General features: G+C 50.5%; 1 protein-coding gene across 4 annotated transcripts in view; it reads right to left on the bottom strand.

Annotated features, from left to right (window-relative positions):
- The window catches only part of DLG5 (discs large MAGUK scaffold protein 5), a 136,247-nt gene extending 121,308 nt beyond the window's left edge, over positions 1–14,939 (bottom strand). For 3 of the 4 annotated variants that reach the window (XR_015552452.1, XM_087431989.1, XM_087431990.1), the window contains exon 1: positions 14,307–14,939. Coding sequence is in view for 3 of the 4 variants with exons in the window: in XM_087431989.1 (XP_087288115.1) it covers positions 14,307–14,610 (304 nt within the window). In the remaining variant the exon portion in view is untranslated. The remainder of the gene's footprint in view (positions 1–14,306) is intronic. The other variant, XM_004426900.3, reaches the window with a different exon arrangement.
- Between the last annotated feature and the right edge of the window lie 1,872 nt (positions 14,940–16,811).

The raw sequence follows: 16,811 nt of genomic DNA, 5'->3' as shown, positions 1-16,811 counted from the left end.
AGCACTTAGAGCCTGGCGCAGAGCACTGACCAGGTACATTCTGGATGGATGATGGATGGGTGGATGGACAGATAAAACCTGGGTCCAAATCCGTCTGCACTCCACCCTAAAGGCTGTGTGATCTCATACAAGAAGACAGTACGACGGGCTCCACTGAGTCTTCATGAGAAACCTTAAAATAAGGGAGGCTGAGGGCAGAAGAACGAGCTTATATGAAACTTCACAACTTTGCACAGAAAGCAAGGACAGCTGGTCACTGTTTTGCTCCCTCTCCCTGGTCTCATAAAATGGGGAGTAAATATGACAGGATTTATAAAGGTGGTCTGTCGGGGCCGGCCCCATGGCTTAGCAGTTAAGTGCATGCGCTCCGCTACTGGCAGCCCGGGTTCGGATCCTGGGCGCACACCGACGTACAGCTTGTCCGGCCATGCTGCGGCCGCGTCCCACATACAGCAACTAGCAGGATGTGCAGCTATGATGTGCAACTATCTACTGGGGCTTTGGGGGGGGGGGAAAAAAGGAGGAAGATTGGCAATAGATGTTAGCTCAGAGCCGGTATTCCTCAGCAAAAAGGAGGATTAGCATGGATGTTAGCTCAGGGCTGATCTTCCTCACCAAAAAAAAAAAAAAAAGGTGGTCTGCCATTTCCTATCAGAAATGAGTAAGGAGAATATGCAGGCATATACATGTATATACTCACACACACAGTCTCTAAATTCTAAATTGCCTCAGGTTCAGCTGTATTTTTTTCAGGGGACCAGAACCAGCACATTTTGGTTTTGTTTACTTTTTTGCTTTTTCCTGGACCCAGCACCCGAGATTGGCCCCAACTCAGCGTCCATGGGGCCTTCACCCTCTTATCTTTATTAAGGGCTTTTTCCTCTGAGGCAAGAGGCTTGGTGGCGTCATTTTCCTGCTTGAACTCTGTCCTGTGACTAAGCAATAAGAAGCCATGGCAGTCAGCCCTGGAAGTTTTTGCTGTGTCACAAAAAGAATGAGACAAGGAGGTGCCTCCTGCCAACATCAGACCCACTCTCTGACTCAGCACTAACTTTAGCTGTCATGTCCTACGTCTGCATCCAAACAGTCCCCCGCGTGACAGGTGCTCAGAACACATCTGCTGAATGAATGAATGAACGCTGTGAGAAGAAGGCGAGGGGTGCCCAAGGCGCAGGACACAGACATCTCAATGGGAACCTGCACAGGACGGCCAAGAATACAGAACAAACGCAGTCTTTATAAAGAAACTGAGAACTCCAAAGCCTGCACAGACTCTCGGCAGCTGGCGGCCCCGAGCAAGCTGAGGAACCTCTCTTGGCCCAGTTTGTCCATGCGTAGAATGTAAATACCAATTGCATGGGCTGATAAAAGATTTTTTTCAACGGTCAGGAATGAGAAGCTGTAGCACAACTCCATGAACTGTGATGCCCTGTCACTTGCTCACCCTCACTCGTGATGCTGGTGCCTGCAAAGCCAGGCCCAGATCAGGAAAAACCAGCCAAGGTTCCCCAGACTCCCCGCCCAGCCTGAGAAGGAACCTGGATCCTGTGTCCAGCTCTGCCAGTAGCATGCTGTGAGATCCCAGTGGAGTCCCCTCTTGCCTCTGGACTGCTGTTTCTCATGCGTAAAATAAGCGGTTTGGGCAACAGGATCTCTAAGACCCCTTCCAGCCGTGATATGCAACAATCTTAAGCTGCTTAAGAAACATAAACAGGAAATGAAAATTCTAGCCAGATGAGAAGAAAAAGAGGTTACCCCGAGAAAGAAGAACAGAGAATATCATCTTTTTTTTTTTTTTTTTGCGAGGAGGACCAGCCCCTGAGTTAACATCCAATGCCAATCCTCCTCTTTTTTGCTAAGGAAGACTAGCCCTGGGCTAACATCCGTGCCCATCTTCCTCTACTTTATATGGGACGCCACCACAGCATGGCTCAACAAGCGGTGCATGGGTGCGCGCCCGGGATCCAAACCGGCGAACCCCGGGCTGCTGCAGCGGAGCACGCGCACTTAACCGCCTGCGCCACCCGGCCGGCCCCAAGAATATCATAAGTCTTAAAAAGGTCATTAAACTTTTTTTGAAGTATGCCTTCTTACATCAAAATATAAAAATAAAATTAAGTTTCTTCCTGTTTGTTTTGTTATCACATCCCTCACTACTGGCTGGACAGATTTTTACCAAATGTGGATAGCAGATTCATAATGGTCAAAAATGATGTACAGGAAGATTCGTTTGGGGGTGGGAGGCCATCTTAAGGAGTCAGACAGGTACCATTCAGACAAGTAACCTGAAGTTGACGCAGAAAGAGGCCTGAGAGAGACACGCCACACCTAGAAAAACACCGTGGGCAGAGAAAACACACCCTGGCTCAAGACGGCCACCAACAGCAGCTCAGAGCCACAGGTGAGCAGCTCAGAGTCACAGGTGGTTATCTCTGATGACTCTGCCTCCCACACAGGCAGCTGCATGGACCCCACCTGCAGGCTGCATGCCAACAGGGGCCTACTGACGCATCAACGGCTAATAGTTCTCTTACGCAATGTAAGGAAGGGTCAGGCCAGCTAGTGACAATATTTTTTTTTAAAAAAGAATAATTTTGGGGGCCGGCCTGGTGGCGCAAGGGGTTAAGTGTGCACATTCCGCTGCGGCAGCCTGGGGTTTGCCGCTTTGGATCCCAGGGGCGCACCCACGGACTGCTTGTCAAGCCATGCTGTGGCGGCATCCCATATAAAGCGGAGGAAGATGGGCATGGATGTTAGCCCAGGGCCAGTCTTCCTCAGCAAAATGAGGAGGATTGGCAGATGGTAGCTCGGGGCCGATCTTCTTCACCAAAAAAAAAAAAAGAAGAAGAAGAATTTTTCAGAAAAAGTAACCACTTCCCACTGCAAGGGACCCCATCTGATGGGGTTTCACTCTGCTCCTTCCCACATCACTGTCCTGGGTAGCAAAGAGTGGTTTTTTAATTAGCCGCATGTGGTCACTTGTCATTTTTGAGAGCATAATTCATCCCACAAGGAAATCTACAAAGGTAAACAGAGGAAGCAGGTGAAAGCAAGACTATCTCATCGAAACATAGCTGCCACGGACAGACGGCAGCTTCTGGGTCCAGCTGTGACTCGCCAATCCCGCTCAGCTCAGGCAAAGGAAGGTGAGGCTTTTGGATGGTTCTTCTCTCTCCCAGCATGGGGAGCATCTCAAAACAAAAGCATCCAGGGCCAGCCCCGCGGCTTAGCGGTTAAGTGTGCACACTCCGCTACTAGAGGCCCGGGTTCGGATCCCCGGCGCGCACTGACGCACCGCTTCTCCGGCCATGCTGAGGCCGCGTCCCACATACAGCAACTAGAGGGATGTGCAACTATGACATACAACTATCTACTGGGGCTTTGGGGAAAAAAAGGAGGAGGATTGGCAATACATGTTAGCTCAGAGCCGGTCTTCCTCAGCAAAAAGAGGAGGATTAGCACGGATGTTAGCTCAGGGTTGATCTTCCTCGCAAAAAAAAAAAAAAAAAAAAAAAGGCATCCAAGCCAGTGGTTTTCAAGCTATGTTCTGTGGAACCCTGGGGAACCCTGTGGAGGTGCCTCCGGAAGTGCCACAAGGAAAAGGGGCAGGCTCCCGGCCTCCACACCCAATCACCACAGCACCTCCTTGTCTGTTTTACACAAAGCCTTGTCTGGCTTTCACGTAAGAGTCCAGTTAATGAAAGGGGTCCCACTGCTTAAAAAAAAAAAATTAAAATCATAAGGGACATTTACACTTCACATATGTTATTTCATTTAATTATCTGCAACAGCCCTGTGAGGAAACTGAGGCTGAAGAGCTTTGCGATCTGACTCCACAGCCCATTCTCTGAGTAACCACCCCGTGCTCACCCAGTGCCTATGTGGACACTCCGGGGAGAGACATCACCACCTAGAACAGTCCACTCCATGGCTGGTGGCACCAACCACTAAAACAAGTTCTTCCTAAAACAAAAGGCCTGGGGAAGGGTAGCTGCTAAGGATTATAAAAGGACAGCAACTAGAAGGATGTGCAGCTATGACACACAACTATCTACTGGGGCTTTGGGGGGAAAAATAAATAAATAAAATCTTTAAAAAAAAAAAAAAAAAGGATTATAAAAGAAACGCAGAAGGCAACATCAACTAAACGCAGTGTATGAATCTATTAAAATCCTAATTTGAACAAACCATCTATTAAAAGGCATTTCTGAGACAAGGAAAAATTGAATATCGACTGGGTACGAGATGACATTTAGAAATTATTGTAAATATTGTTGGCTGTAAAAATGGTCTTCTGGCTGTGTGTTTTTAAAAGGCCTTTTCTCTTAGAGACACTTCCTTAAGTGTTTATGGGGGAAGCTATATGCCGCCTGGGATTTGTTTTAAAATACTACAGAAAACAAAAGTTGTTGGGAGAGCTGGGGGTTCATTATATTTTTTTTTTTTTTTTAAGATTTTATTTATTTATTTTTTCCCCCCAAAGCCCCAGTAGATAGTTGTGTGTCATAGCTGCGCATCCTTCTAGTTGCTGTATGTGGGACGCGGCCTCAGCATGGCCGGAGAAGCAGCGCGTCGGTGGGAGCCCGGGATCCGAACCCGGGTCGCCAGCAGTGGAGCGCGCTCACTTAACCACCAAGCCACGGGGCCGGCCCTGGGGGTTCATTATATTATCCTCTCCACCTCCGCATATGTTTGACAATTCTATAACATGAAGTTTAAAATGAAAGGAAAGAGGGAGGGAGGGAGGTCTTTTCTCAAGTTGAGCTCAATTCTACCTCCCAGTATCTTCCCCCTGTCAGCCCATGTTCAGCTCTCTGGGGTCAAAGGGAACTGGGTCTCATCATTGCCCCGTGTCCATCTGAAAACAGGCATCCAAGCTCTAAGGCTCCTTTCCTCCAAAATAAACTCTTCCCAAGGACCTTTTGGAGCCCAACTCCTCTCAGCTCATGGCGATGCTTTCCTTAAAATGTGGGCTCCGGGACCAAAGCACTTGAAAGTGTGTCCTGAGCACCCAGGAATATGGGGCCTCCTGGTCCATGCATGCTCTAGACTCTCCCCAACTCCAGGTATGGCCTGTGCCCTGTGACACCTCCTGATCCCAAGCATAGACAGGACATCAGCTCTCTACTCAAGGGCAGGCCATCCCAATGGCAGCACCAGCGCCAGCAGCTTGCCCTCGCCTCATATAAATCACCTCAGTCCTCACCAAAGCCCTAGGGGGAGAATACTATTAGCACTTTTACAAATTAAAAAAAAAAAATCCCAGAGAGGTTAAACAACTTGCTGAAGTCACACAACTTAAGATCTAATCCCCAGTCTGTGGGGGTCCCCAAGACTGGGTTCATAACACTCAGCTGTCTCTAGTCTCGTGGACTCCCTCCTTGGCTCCAAAGACACCAACAATGCTCAGGCCACCTGGCTCATTCATCTGTATTACCCGTCTTCCCAGAAGTAACTTAGCACTCTCAGGGCAGAGACCATCTTCCTGCTCCCCACCCCAGCAAAGACCTGTCCAACAGTTAGCCAGTCCCAGACCTACAGTCACCAAACCACCGGGACAGGTCTCCACACATTCTTCCAAGGCACTCCTGGAAGCCCCAAGTACTGTGGACCAAAGCCTAGTCCTGCTCGCTCAGACCTGGAGAAGACTGCAAGAAGTTTAAACATCTCAAAGAACAGCCATCACTAAACCAGACTTCATTCTTGTCAAGCCACACCAGGGAAACTGAGGCCCCGAGAGGTCACACACCTTACCCAACCAAGGTCACCAACTAAAACATCTACTGGTTCCAGAATCTACTACACATCTAAGTCACCGACATATCTAAAATATCTACTGGCCCCAGAATCACATATGCCTATTTCAGCTGGTATCAGAATTTAAAAGAATGGGAAAGTTTAAGGTTTTGGTGCCCTGAATGAGAAAGCTAGGAGAAAATTTGAAAAACGATGGTATACATTGATGTTCCAGTTCCATGCACTAATGCTGAAGTTTCCCAAAAGTGTGCTTCTCAGAACACTGATGTCGCAAGACGCTCAAGGGAAAAGGATTTTGTGGTCAAATCAGTTTGGGAAACGCTGCATAGTGAACCCACTCCAGTGAAGTTCCAAAGCACACTGGCTTCTTAGCGCTCTCAAGAGGCCCCAATAAAGGAGCCTGTGTGACCTGCTCGAACCAGCACTGCTCAAATGCTTTGACCACGGAACCCTTTCACCCAGTAACACCATGAACATCCCATCAAACTAGTGTTTAGAAGATGTTTCCTTGGGAAACGTTGATCTAGGCCCTTTGAAAGAAAATCTTGATAGCCATTACGCTGAATTTAAGGCTGAAAAACCAAACTAACCCTGAACCGGATAAGGAAGAAGTGTCTACAAAGCAGAAATAACTAACATACTTCAAGGCCTTTGGGGATGGAGAGATTAGTACTGGAAACAAGAAGAAAATGTGTGAACATCCTTTGGCTGCCAGATACGAATGCTGCTGGGATTGTACGGTTAACAACTCTGGCCTCAAAAGAATCACAGATGACTACTGAAACTCAAATCTTTCAAGTCCCAAGGAACTGTCCTGAGACTTTCCAAAATAGGTTGGGGGAAAAAATACAGAATTTTTAGAAGAAAAAAGGAAAGAGGGCCGGCCCCGTGGCTTGGTGGTTAAGTGCGCGCGCTCCGCTGCTGGCGGCCCGGGCTCGGATCCCTGGCGCGCACCGACGCACCGCTTCTCCAGCCATGCTGGGGCCGCGTCCCACGTGCAGCGGCTGGAAGGATGTGCAACTGTGACATACAGCTATCTACTGGGGCTTTGGGGGGAAAAATAAATAAATAAATAAAATTATTAAAAAAAAAGGAAAGAAAATTTTGGAACTAGGACTCTAGCCAGGCCACTCACCCCTGAGTCAAGGTACTATGGACAGTATGAATTTCCTTAATTAAAACTCTAAGCAAACAGTATAACGGTTCCTCAAAAAATTAAACATAGAATCACCAGTGATTCCACTCCTGGATATATATCCAAAAGAACCGAAAGCAGGGACTCAAAGAAATATTTATACACCAATGTTCACAGGAGCTTTATGTACAACACCCAAAAGGTGAAAGCAACCCAAGTGTCCATCGATGGATGGATGGATAAACAAAATGTGGTATAGACACGCAACGGAACATTATGTAGCCTTATAAGGGACAGAAATTCTGAAACATGCTACACCATGAACCTTGAGGACATCAAGCTAAGTGAAATAAGCCAATTACAAAGGGATAAATATTGTATGATTCCACTTGTATAATGTACCTAGAGCAGTCAAATTCACAGAGACAGAAAGTAGAATGATGGTTGCCAGGAGCTGCTGGGAGAGGGAGAATGGACAGTTACTGTTTAATGGGGACAGAGTTTCAGTTTTGCAAGATGAAAAAGTTCTGGAGATGGATGGTAGTGACGGTCGCACAACAATGTGAATATATACTTAATACCACTGATCTGTACACTTCAAAATGGTTAAAATAGTAAATTTCATATTATGCATATTTTGCCACAATAAAAAAATAGGAAAAAAATGATTGAAATGGCAAATTTTATGTTATATATATTTTACCACAATAAAAAAAAAAAAAAACTCAAAGCAAATGGGTTATGACCCTTAGTGTGAAATGAACATCAAGGTAAACAGTCACCTCGCAATTATCCACCAAGGGTTTAGAGTTGGATGGCCAATACTGGACACTCCAAACATGTGTTTAGTTTAAAATATTTCTGTAGCACTTTCATGGAACTCTGTCTCAAAAAGATCAATAGAGCACACAATTGAGACATATGCAATCTGCCCAAGGTACAAGGTGAAAAAAGCTCAATCTCATTTAAAATTCCTCTCTGCTGAATACCCTCAGCACCCCTACTGCACAGACTGCCAGGCAGCTCAGCCCTCTTACTCTATGCCCAGTATTTCTGTGGCTCACGTCTTCCCAAGGTTACAGGAAATTACTGAAGAGCCTCCTTGCACTGGCCTGCAGAAAGTATAGGTGGTTGGAGCAAGGTGGAACAAAAAACTAAGACAAAATATTTCTCCCACGCTGCTGACTTTTTCAAGAAATAGAAAGCCAGAGTACCAAAAATCACTCGACACCAACGCTAAATCAGCAAATAGTAATCATGGTACAGAGCTAGAAGAAGCCTCAGAAATCTAGTCCAACCCCATCACCAAGCTTCCTTGGACCGAATGCCACCTTGGAAGTGCTGAGAACCCTACAGGACTGAGCAAGTCCTCAGGCAATGCTAAACTTCTAGTTTGACTGTCGTACTGAAAAAAATCCAAGCCTCAGGTAGTTAAAAGGCTCATCAAGATGTTGCACAGTCAGGAGCAGATCCCCATCCAGGACTCTTTCAAGGACACCACGCTGACATTCAGATTCTAAGTGCAACAAGGGAAGGGCTCTCCAATCCTAAAACAAGCAATGTGGCCGCTCCACATGGCTCCTCGCAGCCAGCCCCACAATACTGATACCTGATGAGTGACCTTGGAGACTTCAGATACCACCTGCTTCCATCACAGACATACTGTGGGTGGTGACATCCGTGTGTGCATCTGGAACTCACTCTAGCCTTCCTGCACTCCCACAGCCGTCTGTCCCTGCGAAGTCACCACTTAGGAACCTGCACGTATTTCTGAAGAGGATCCGGAGTTACACAGGGACACACCACTCATTCCACACACAGCTGACTAGTCATCAACTCAACAGGAATTTACAGAACACCTACTTCGGGCCAGGCTCTAGTCTAGGCATTAGGAATACAACAGCAAATGTGGCTCTTGGTGACCCAAAGCCACAGTAAAAGCAACCCTGACATCTGTTCAGCATAGTTACAAGGAGCTCTCACACAACCCTCAGCAATACCAGGAGAATCCCAGGTTTCTGTTTCTAAGGCTGGTTCCAGGCTGCATTGCTTGCCAAAGTAACAAAATGCTTCTCTTTTTTTCTTACCACAAACTGTCAAACAGCATAGTGAAGTAATTATTGTTTTAATTATTTTGTAGAGTAGGAGATAAGCTTAGAAAGGTCAACTGCCTTGCTCAAGGTCTAGAATCTAGTGAAGTCTGACCACTTCTCCCCACCGCCCCACTCCAGCAATGACCTCATCTGCTAACTGTATGGTCACACAAAGATGAGACCACATGTAGTGGACATTCCCCTGCAGTCAGACCTGCACAACATCCTTCTTGATCTTCTTCCTTTGGAGAACTGCTTCTCCTCCTCTAAAGAACCAAACAGTAATGGTACAGGCTACCAATCACAGCATCCCATCACCCTATCCTATTGGTTGGGTCCACTGCTGGGCCCATCTTAGTCCTCTAGCCCCAACCACAGTGATTGGGCCTCACATAGACACATGACCCTAGCCAGGCCAATCAGAATCTTACCATGAGATTTTTCTGCCTGGGCGGATCGGCTAGAGCTCCCTTTATTCTCTGGTCAGGGGCTGTGAAGATGAAGCCCAGAAGGGCTTGAGTCCCTGTCCCAAGCCCATGGGAGAAGCCTGCAGCGTTCATAATCAATCATCCAAAAGCCAGTTTCCCCAATCCAACCCAATGTTTTGGAATATTATACAATAAATTTCTTTTCTGCCTAATATGGTTTGAGCTACATTTCTGTCACTTTCATTAAGGTACCCTGACCTTGGGCCGGCCCCGTGGCTTAGCAGTTAAGTGCACGCGCTCCGCTGCTGGCGGCCTGGGTTCGGATCCCGGGTGCGCACCAAGGCACTGCTTCTCTGGCCATGCTGAGGCCGCATCCCACATACAGCAACTAGAAGGATGTGCAGCTATGACACACAACTATCTACTGGGGCTTTGGGGGGAAAAAAATAATAAAATAAAATCTTTAAAAAAAAAAAAAAAAGGTACCCTGACCTAATAATACATAGAGGGATAAATAAAATCTGCCTTTCTCTTAGAAACCTCTTTTCAACCATTACTTTCAAGTTCCTCCACCACTTCCTCTCTATAACACAACTAAAACAACCAAAGGAAAAACTACAACGGTTGGAGCTTTCCCTTATGTCCACGTCCGTCGACCCTCCAGGGCAGAGTGGATGAAGAAAAGGTGGCAGGTACCCGAGCAAGCACGGAGAGAACAAAAGGCCCAGATAACCTCTAATGAATAATAAATAATCCATATCTGACAATCAGCAGCCAACTGCACTCATCCTGCTGGAAAAGCCTGGCAGAGCTATTCCTTAAAAAAAAAATTCCCCCAGCTTTAACTTCCAACAAGTGTACAGTGCCTAAACTGCAAGTGACGTCCAAACCCCTCGCTCAGCCTAGACATCACGGTCCTACAGATTACCTCTGCATCCCGTCCATCCAGAGCCAATGCCAATCCCCTGCTCTACTCAGGCACACACTGCTCCTGTGACGGCTAGGCCTCTGCTCTCGTTGTATCTATGGCCCAGAAGGTCGCCCTCCCTTCCCTCTGCGCATTCACAGCACCCCTTCAACACCCAGCTCAAGCCCCAGTCCCTCCGCGAAGACTTCCTCCGCTTCTCCAGCAGACACTGCTGTCTCCATTCTCTAAACTCTGGTGAAGCCAAGTCAGCTAGCTCGCTAGACAACTAAAGACGAGGCATGGGGGGGACGAGGACACATTCAGCTCTGAGCACACAGCACACGCAGAGAGGATCATCAAGTTCTGCCACTTCTGCCCCACAAGAGAGGCCTCGCGTGAAATGGCTTGGGGAACCCTCCCCATTTAGATGGTAATTAGAGCCAGGAGGAGGTGGTTGACAGTATTTGGGGAAAGCACGTAGCATACAGAGTTTTAAAAGGCGGAAAAAGCCTGCTTGCATTTCTATCACTCAACTGATCTGTCTCATAATGTCGCTCTCCTGAGTGTCCCATTCCCCCAATGAGGCAGTGAGCGGCGGGCTGGAATTACATCCTACGCACCCCCGTCTCTGTCCCCTCTGGACCGAGCACAGGACCAGGCACTTGAGTCGTCCCCAGTCACATTCTGCTCTCCTGGGGGCTGAGCGGGCAGCCTAGCACCCTCAGCCCCATTTCACAGATGAAGACGCTGAGGTTCCTGGCCAGGAAAGGGCCCTCACTCCAGGCGCAGGCCGTCGAGGATCCTCAAGTGAGAAAACCCAGATGTCAGCAACTGAATCAAAGACAAAAAGCAAAGGATCCTGGTACAACTGTGGAAAACACACAAGAGACCTGAGTCACTACGAGGAGAACAAGAGTTCTCTCCTCTCACTACCACCGGCTGGGGCAAAGGTGACCACTTCTTCCTTACAGATCCAGGGGTCGGGACAAGGAAAGGCTATATAATTCCAGAGCTCCCCGATGCAGGAAACAGCCTGAAATTCCAGTGGGAGGGCCTAATCAGGTAGCAGGAAAAACCGCCCCAACACGGAATCAGGAGCACTGGGCTTCGCCTCGACCCGGGCTCCTTTCTGCCCTGTCCCCACACCTACAGAACCCAGTGTAACGCAGAAAAGACACCACTCACCTCCCGGGGTTTCCGCGGAATTAAGGGAGATATTAAAGTACGTGGTAAGATACAAAATGCTGAACGGCAATGTATCGTCAATCCTGGAAGAGGAGTCCCAACACCCTCCAAAATAAAACAACACTGTATTTTCTTGGTCACTTCACACCCCAGGCCTGAGCACGCTGGATTATAAACATCTGGGGCTCTAACAGAGCATGAGCAGAACGGACAGGTTTGGTTTGCTCACTTGCCCAGTACCACCTAGGACAGCTTCCTCCCAGTTCCAGGCCCCATGTTGGGGGGCTGCCAGACATCATGTGCCTGCAGCACAGCGAACTCCCACAGCACACAGTGCCAGCCAGGGGATGGGCCTCCCGAAGCAGGGCCCTACACGGGGTGTGGAATCCACCAAGGAAGCCCTTGCTGGGTGATGGTGGCACCTCCTATGTAGAGATGGTAACAAAAGGGCCTCCCCTTGACGCTATGGATCCTCGGGAAACCAACTGGTTCCTCTCTCAGGCTCCCACAAGGGGCTTGCACTAAAGCCGACTTACAGGCAGAGCCGTGGACCTGCCTGCAGAGTGGAAACTGCTAGAGAGAGTAAGGGGGCAGGACACGGTACTGGGTTTCCCCGACTTTGGCTCCTTGGAGATGAGACAGGTGCTTCCATCCCTTCAACCAGAGCAGCTCTTTTATGTACTGCTCCCTGGCTAAAAGAAAAAATAAGCTGGTACACCCCTGCAGAGCAGTTCATCCTTTACAAAGATCCCAACACTCTACTGTCTACTTGCATACCACGTCACCCTCTCCCCCAGAAGCTCTAGATGGTACCTTGCCATATCAAATGCTATCCTAATTTTTTTCTAAAGTATTAACTAAAATGAATTTAAATTCCCCTTGAAAATTATTCTTCTGAGGATTTCATGATCCTCTGGCAAAGTTACAGAACTCTGCATTCTGGTAAAACTAGGGTCTGAAATCACTTCCCTCAGGGATAAAATCCAAACCCTATTCCATCCCCTCCTTAGAGGTCAGGACCAGCTCCTAGAACTTCCACCCTCTGAGGTCCCACCTTCTCCACCAGGCATGAAAAAGGGAGGGACCTAATTAATGGCAATTCATCCATCTATTCCAGAGATTAAAGCTAGCGCTGATTCAAACACACCCCAACAAGGACTTGAGTCTGCACTCCAACTTCTGCACTTCCTTGATAAACTTCCTACTTCAAAGATAGACAGATGGATAGACAGACAGAAAGCAATTAAAAAGAAGAAAAATTACCCCAATGAGATTTCCCTCTGTCCTCATCCTCATGGCCACATCTGACAGCCCTTCTTAGAATCTTCCAAAGCACCATTCACAGGAGAGAACTGGGTTTGCCCAGAAACTCAGATACAACTACAACTGGTGGACAGAATCTAAGTGTGGGGGGCATAAATGCCACAGAGTTGGAAACCCAAAGTGGAGACAGAAGGGCCACCAATGGAATGATGTGCTGTGGGCCCGCAGTTTAGGGTCTCTGTATGTCCATTTCCTTTCCTATAACAAGTGAGGTTGAGATGGCCAATATACATTGGAGCTGTTACCCGGAACGGTAACCCAGCTTATAAAATCATCCCCTTGAGAAGTGAGGCTTTTAACAGCCAAATAAGCATCAGTCTTTGGCCTACAGGTTGCTAAGGGCAGTTTGTCAGCCCTCTGGGATCACTCTTAAAACAAGGACAAGACATAGAAAAGGTGGCACTTGCTGATTTCTGGCTCCAAAAGTGTTCAATTAAACAAAAGGTCATAATTGAAAACTTCTGGTTTTCAATACTTTGAGCATTTTAACCAGTCCAAACTGGAATTTTCTCTCTGGCAAAGTAGGAATAATAGCTCACAGAGTGGTAACAACTGAACGTGATAGAACAGGGTGCCTGCCACAACAATAGGTGCCTAATAAATGCTGGTTCTCTTCCTTCCTCAGTGCTAAGCCTTCTTCCTCAAGCTTCCTTGTCTAAAAAGCTGGCTTTCCACACTCCCCAACCAGACCAGGCCAAGACTACCACTTGTCACAAACTCCCAGCAGTACTGCCCCCCACACACACCTACAAATCCATCACCCACCACCCAAGGGAACCAGCCACCAGCCTTCCCTCCTCAGGCAGCAAAGCACCGTCAGGGAGCGATCTGAGCCCCAGCAGCCAGTACTAGGATTTTCCCATGGTGCAATGCAACTTCCCCAACTTTTCCGGGCCCATAGTTTCCAAAGAAACCTAGCAGACATTGTGCATAATCAACCACAAGTCTGAGCGAGCACACAGATTTGAGCTCTGGGCAGAGGGAGATGAGCGAGTCAGAAAGTGAAAAGACACCAGTGGTCCTGCAAGGGGGTGGCAGGGCCCAAAGCTCGGGAGTACCGGTCCTGGCCCTGGTTCCATTCTTCTAGGCTGTATCATTAATTAAAGACTAGCAGACGCTCCCAAAGGACTGGCGGGTGGCGAAGAGCCTTAGAAAAGGGACTGACGGCCCCCCCTCCGAGGTCACCGCGCGGCGGAAGCTGGTGGTCTCGGGAGGACCCTGCTGCCGTGGCAGCCGGGAGAGTCAAGGCCTGCAGTGCCGGCATAGTTCAGAGCAACCGCGGGACTCGGGGCGGGGGGTGGGGGTGTGAAGCAAGGGTCCCCGCATCGCCTCCCCTCCCTAGACCGGCTAAAGGAGGGAAGGTTCCTTTAGCGGCCAGCGCCAGGTAGACTGGTGGCCCTTGTGAGTCACCCCTAGCACAGCTGGAGAGAGAAGTCGTGGAAGGCAGGTCCGAGAGGCCGGGGCGGGGTGACACTCACCGGCGCCCTCGGCGGGCTGCGGCGGCCCGACGACGCCGTTCAGGTAGAGAATGGGCAGCAGGTGAGGCTGCGTCTTCTCCAGCGCCGCCCGCAGGTCCTGGAAGTGGTCCCGCTCCTTGGCCAGAAGCAGCTTGAGCAGCAGCTCCGCCTTGGCGCCTCCCGCCTCCTCGTCCAGCTGCCGCCGCTCGCCGGGGCTCAGCGCTCCCGCGGCCTCGAGCAGCCCGAGCACGGCCTCCACCTCCGTCATGGCCTGGGCCAGGCTCTGCTGACACTGGGCGAGCAGCTCCCGGCGCTGGGGCTCCATGGTGGCGGCCCGCCCCGCCCCGCCGGACGGCTCCCGGGCCCCCGAGGCCGGCGGGCGCGCGGGCGGGCTGCGGCGGCGAGGGGCCCCGCGGCGCCTCGGGGCGGCGAGCGCCCGGCTGCAGCCCTAGCGCGCCGGGAGCCGCGAAGCGCAGGGGGCCATGGGCCGGAGCCGGGGCCTGGGCGGCGAGCGGCGCTCAGCAGCGGCCGCCTCCCGGGCTCAGGAGCGCAGCCATGTTGGCTGCAGCGGCGGCGGGACTGGAAGAGGAGGAGGAGGAGGAGACGGAGGAGGAGAAGGAGGAGGCGGAGGTGGGGACGGCGGCCGGGGCGCGCCCCGAGGCCCGGCTCCAGCCGGGCATGCTCCCCCCCCGCCCTCCGCGCCCGCCCGCCGCTCCCGCTCCGGCCCCGCGAGAAAACTCGCCCCGAAACCCCGGCGCCGCCCCCCAGACAAGATCCCAACTCCGCGGGGAAAGCGGCCAGGCGGGGTGCGCCAGGCCCCCGATGGCTCCGGCCCGGCCCGGCCCGTGCGCCCCGGTCCGGCTCACCGGGGCCCCGCGGCCGCCGCCCGCTCCGCCATGGCCCGAGCCCCGCCGCCGCCGGCCCGCCCCGCCGCCCTCTCCCCTCCCCCCGGCCGTCCGTCCGAGCGCCCGGGCGGCCGGCCCGCAGGGGATGGGCGAAGGGGAGGGGTCCCCGGCTCCCCGCCCCCGGCCCGCCTGGGAGGCGGGGACGCTGCGCTCGCCTGCTCTCCGGGTCCCCGAGGCCCAGGCGCCGCCGGGGATGGGGGACGCGGAGTTGGGGGCCCTGCGTGAAGCAGCCCGCACCCCCAGCCCCCTCAGCCGGGCACACGGCCAGCCTCCAAGCTATTGGAGACCCCCTCAAACAAAGGCCTGCCCCCAATCCAGAGTCTCCTAATCTGAGAACTCCAAAATAAAGCCTGGAGACAATTGAGGGAGGGAGTGCCCTAAATTTGGACATCTCCAAGTTAAGACCTCCCCCGAATCTGTGAGTTTCCCCACTCCAAGGAACTCTTATATAGAGAATTTTCCAGTATACTCTCCCAAGACTCGGTTAATCAGGATCTTTCCCCTCACCCCCATTTTAGATGTGTTGGTTCCCAGAGTCTAAAGAGGACTGGATGTTGGGAGGAGGGGGAGGGGGTGTGTTGTTGGATGAGAAAGAGAGGTGAGGCTCTGCAGGGGAGCCATCGATTTTTCTGGCAGGAGAGGTGTTCTCCTCCCTAGATGTCACCCCCAGATTCTAGCTAGTCTGGAGAAGGTAAATCAATGGGCTATGGAAACCTTGCTTCCCTGATGCCCTCAACCAGGATCTACAGTCCGGCTCCAAGTCCAAGAACGTCTGCCTTCCGTTACAGCCCTTTGTGGACACTTAAACCTCCCAATTGCAGGAGGAGGGCCTTAAAAGCTGGAATCCCAACGGATGGCTCTCAACAACCCCACGGCGCTGGTGTGGAGTGGGATCCCAGCGCCATTGCCAACGCCTCTGTTGGAATGAGTGAAGTTATTTACAAGCACTGGGGGCCACAGGTGCTTTTTCTACTGACACCGTCACTCCCACCCCCACCATTTTCTCTCCTCTCCCCAAAAGCAAAGTTTTCTACAAGATTCTGCTTCTTTAAGGGGAGGAGTCGCTTTTATTTAATAGAAACAAACTCTACATATAGTGGTTAGAACACAAGTACCAGAATTTACACTTCAGTTTTGGATTTCCCTGTAAATAGCTGCACAACGTGGGAGCAAATCAATTACTCCAGCTGATTTCAGTTTTCTCAGGAAAATGGGGAGGAGACAGTGTATTCTTTCAGGGGTTATTAGCCTTGTGTTCATGAATAAGCTCGAGGGTGTCAGTGAACATTTGAAATTATCTGAACTTTCTTGTGGACATGTATGTATTTTTCTGGGATGGAGGTGTATAGCTTTGATCAAATTCTTTAATGACCCAAATGGTGGAACTAAACTCTTTTACCCACTGCTCAGATAGTCTGGGCTTCTACGGCTGAGCAAGGTTCTAAAGAGAGGAGAAGGCTGGCTATTGCACAGTGCCAAGGTCCAGACAGGCTCCCTAGCTGTCCCTCCCCGTCCTGCCCCTGAGAGATGGTTCCCTCTTCTGGCCACCACTTCCCCTACAGCAACTGCAGAGCCTAAATCATCCACAAAGGCATCCACCCTTCAGGACACACCTGGACCT

Source organism: Ceratotherium simum, chromosome 6 (genome assembly GCF_057802395.1).
Source record: "Ceratotherium simum simum isolate JZ-2026a chromosome 6, ASM5780239v1, whole genome shotgun sequence".
Lineage (NCBI taxonomy): Eukaryota > Metazoa > Chordata > Mammalia > Perissodactyla > Rhinocerotidae > Ceratotherium > Ceratotherium simum.
This window is presented reverse-complemented; position numbering and strand designations above follow the sequence as displayed.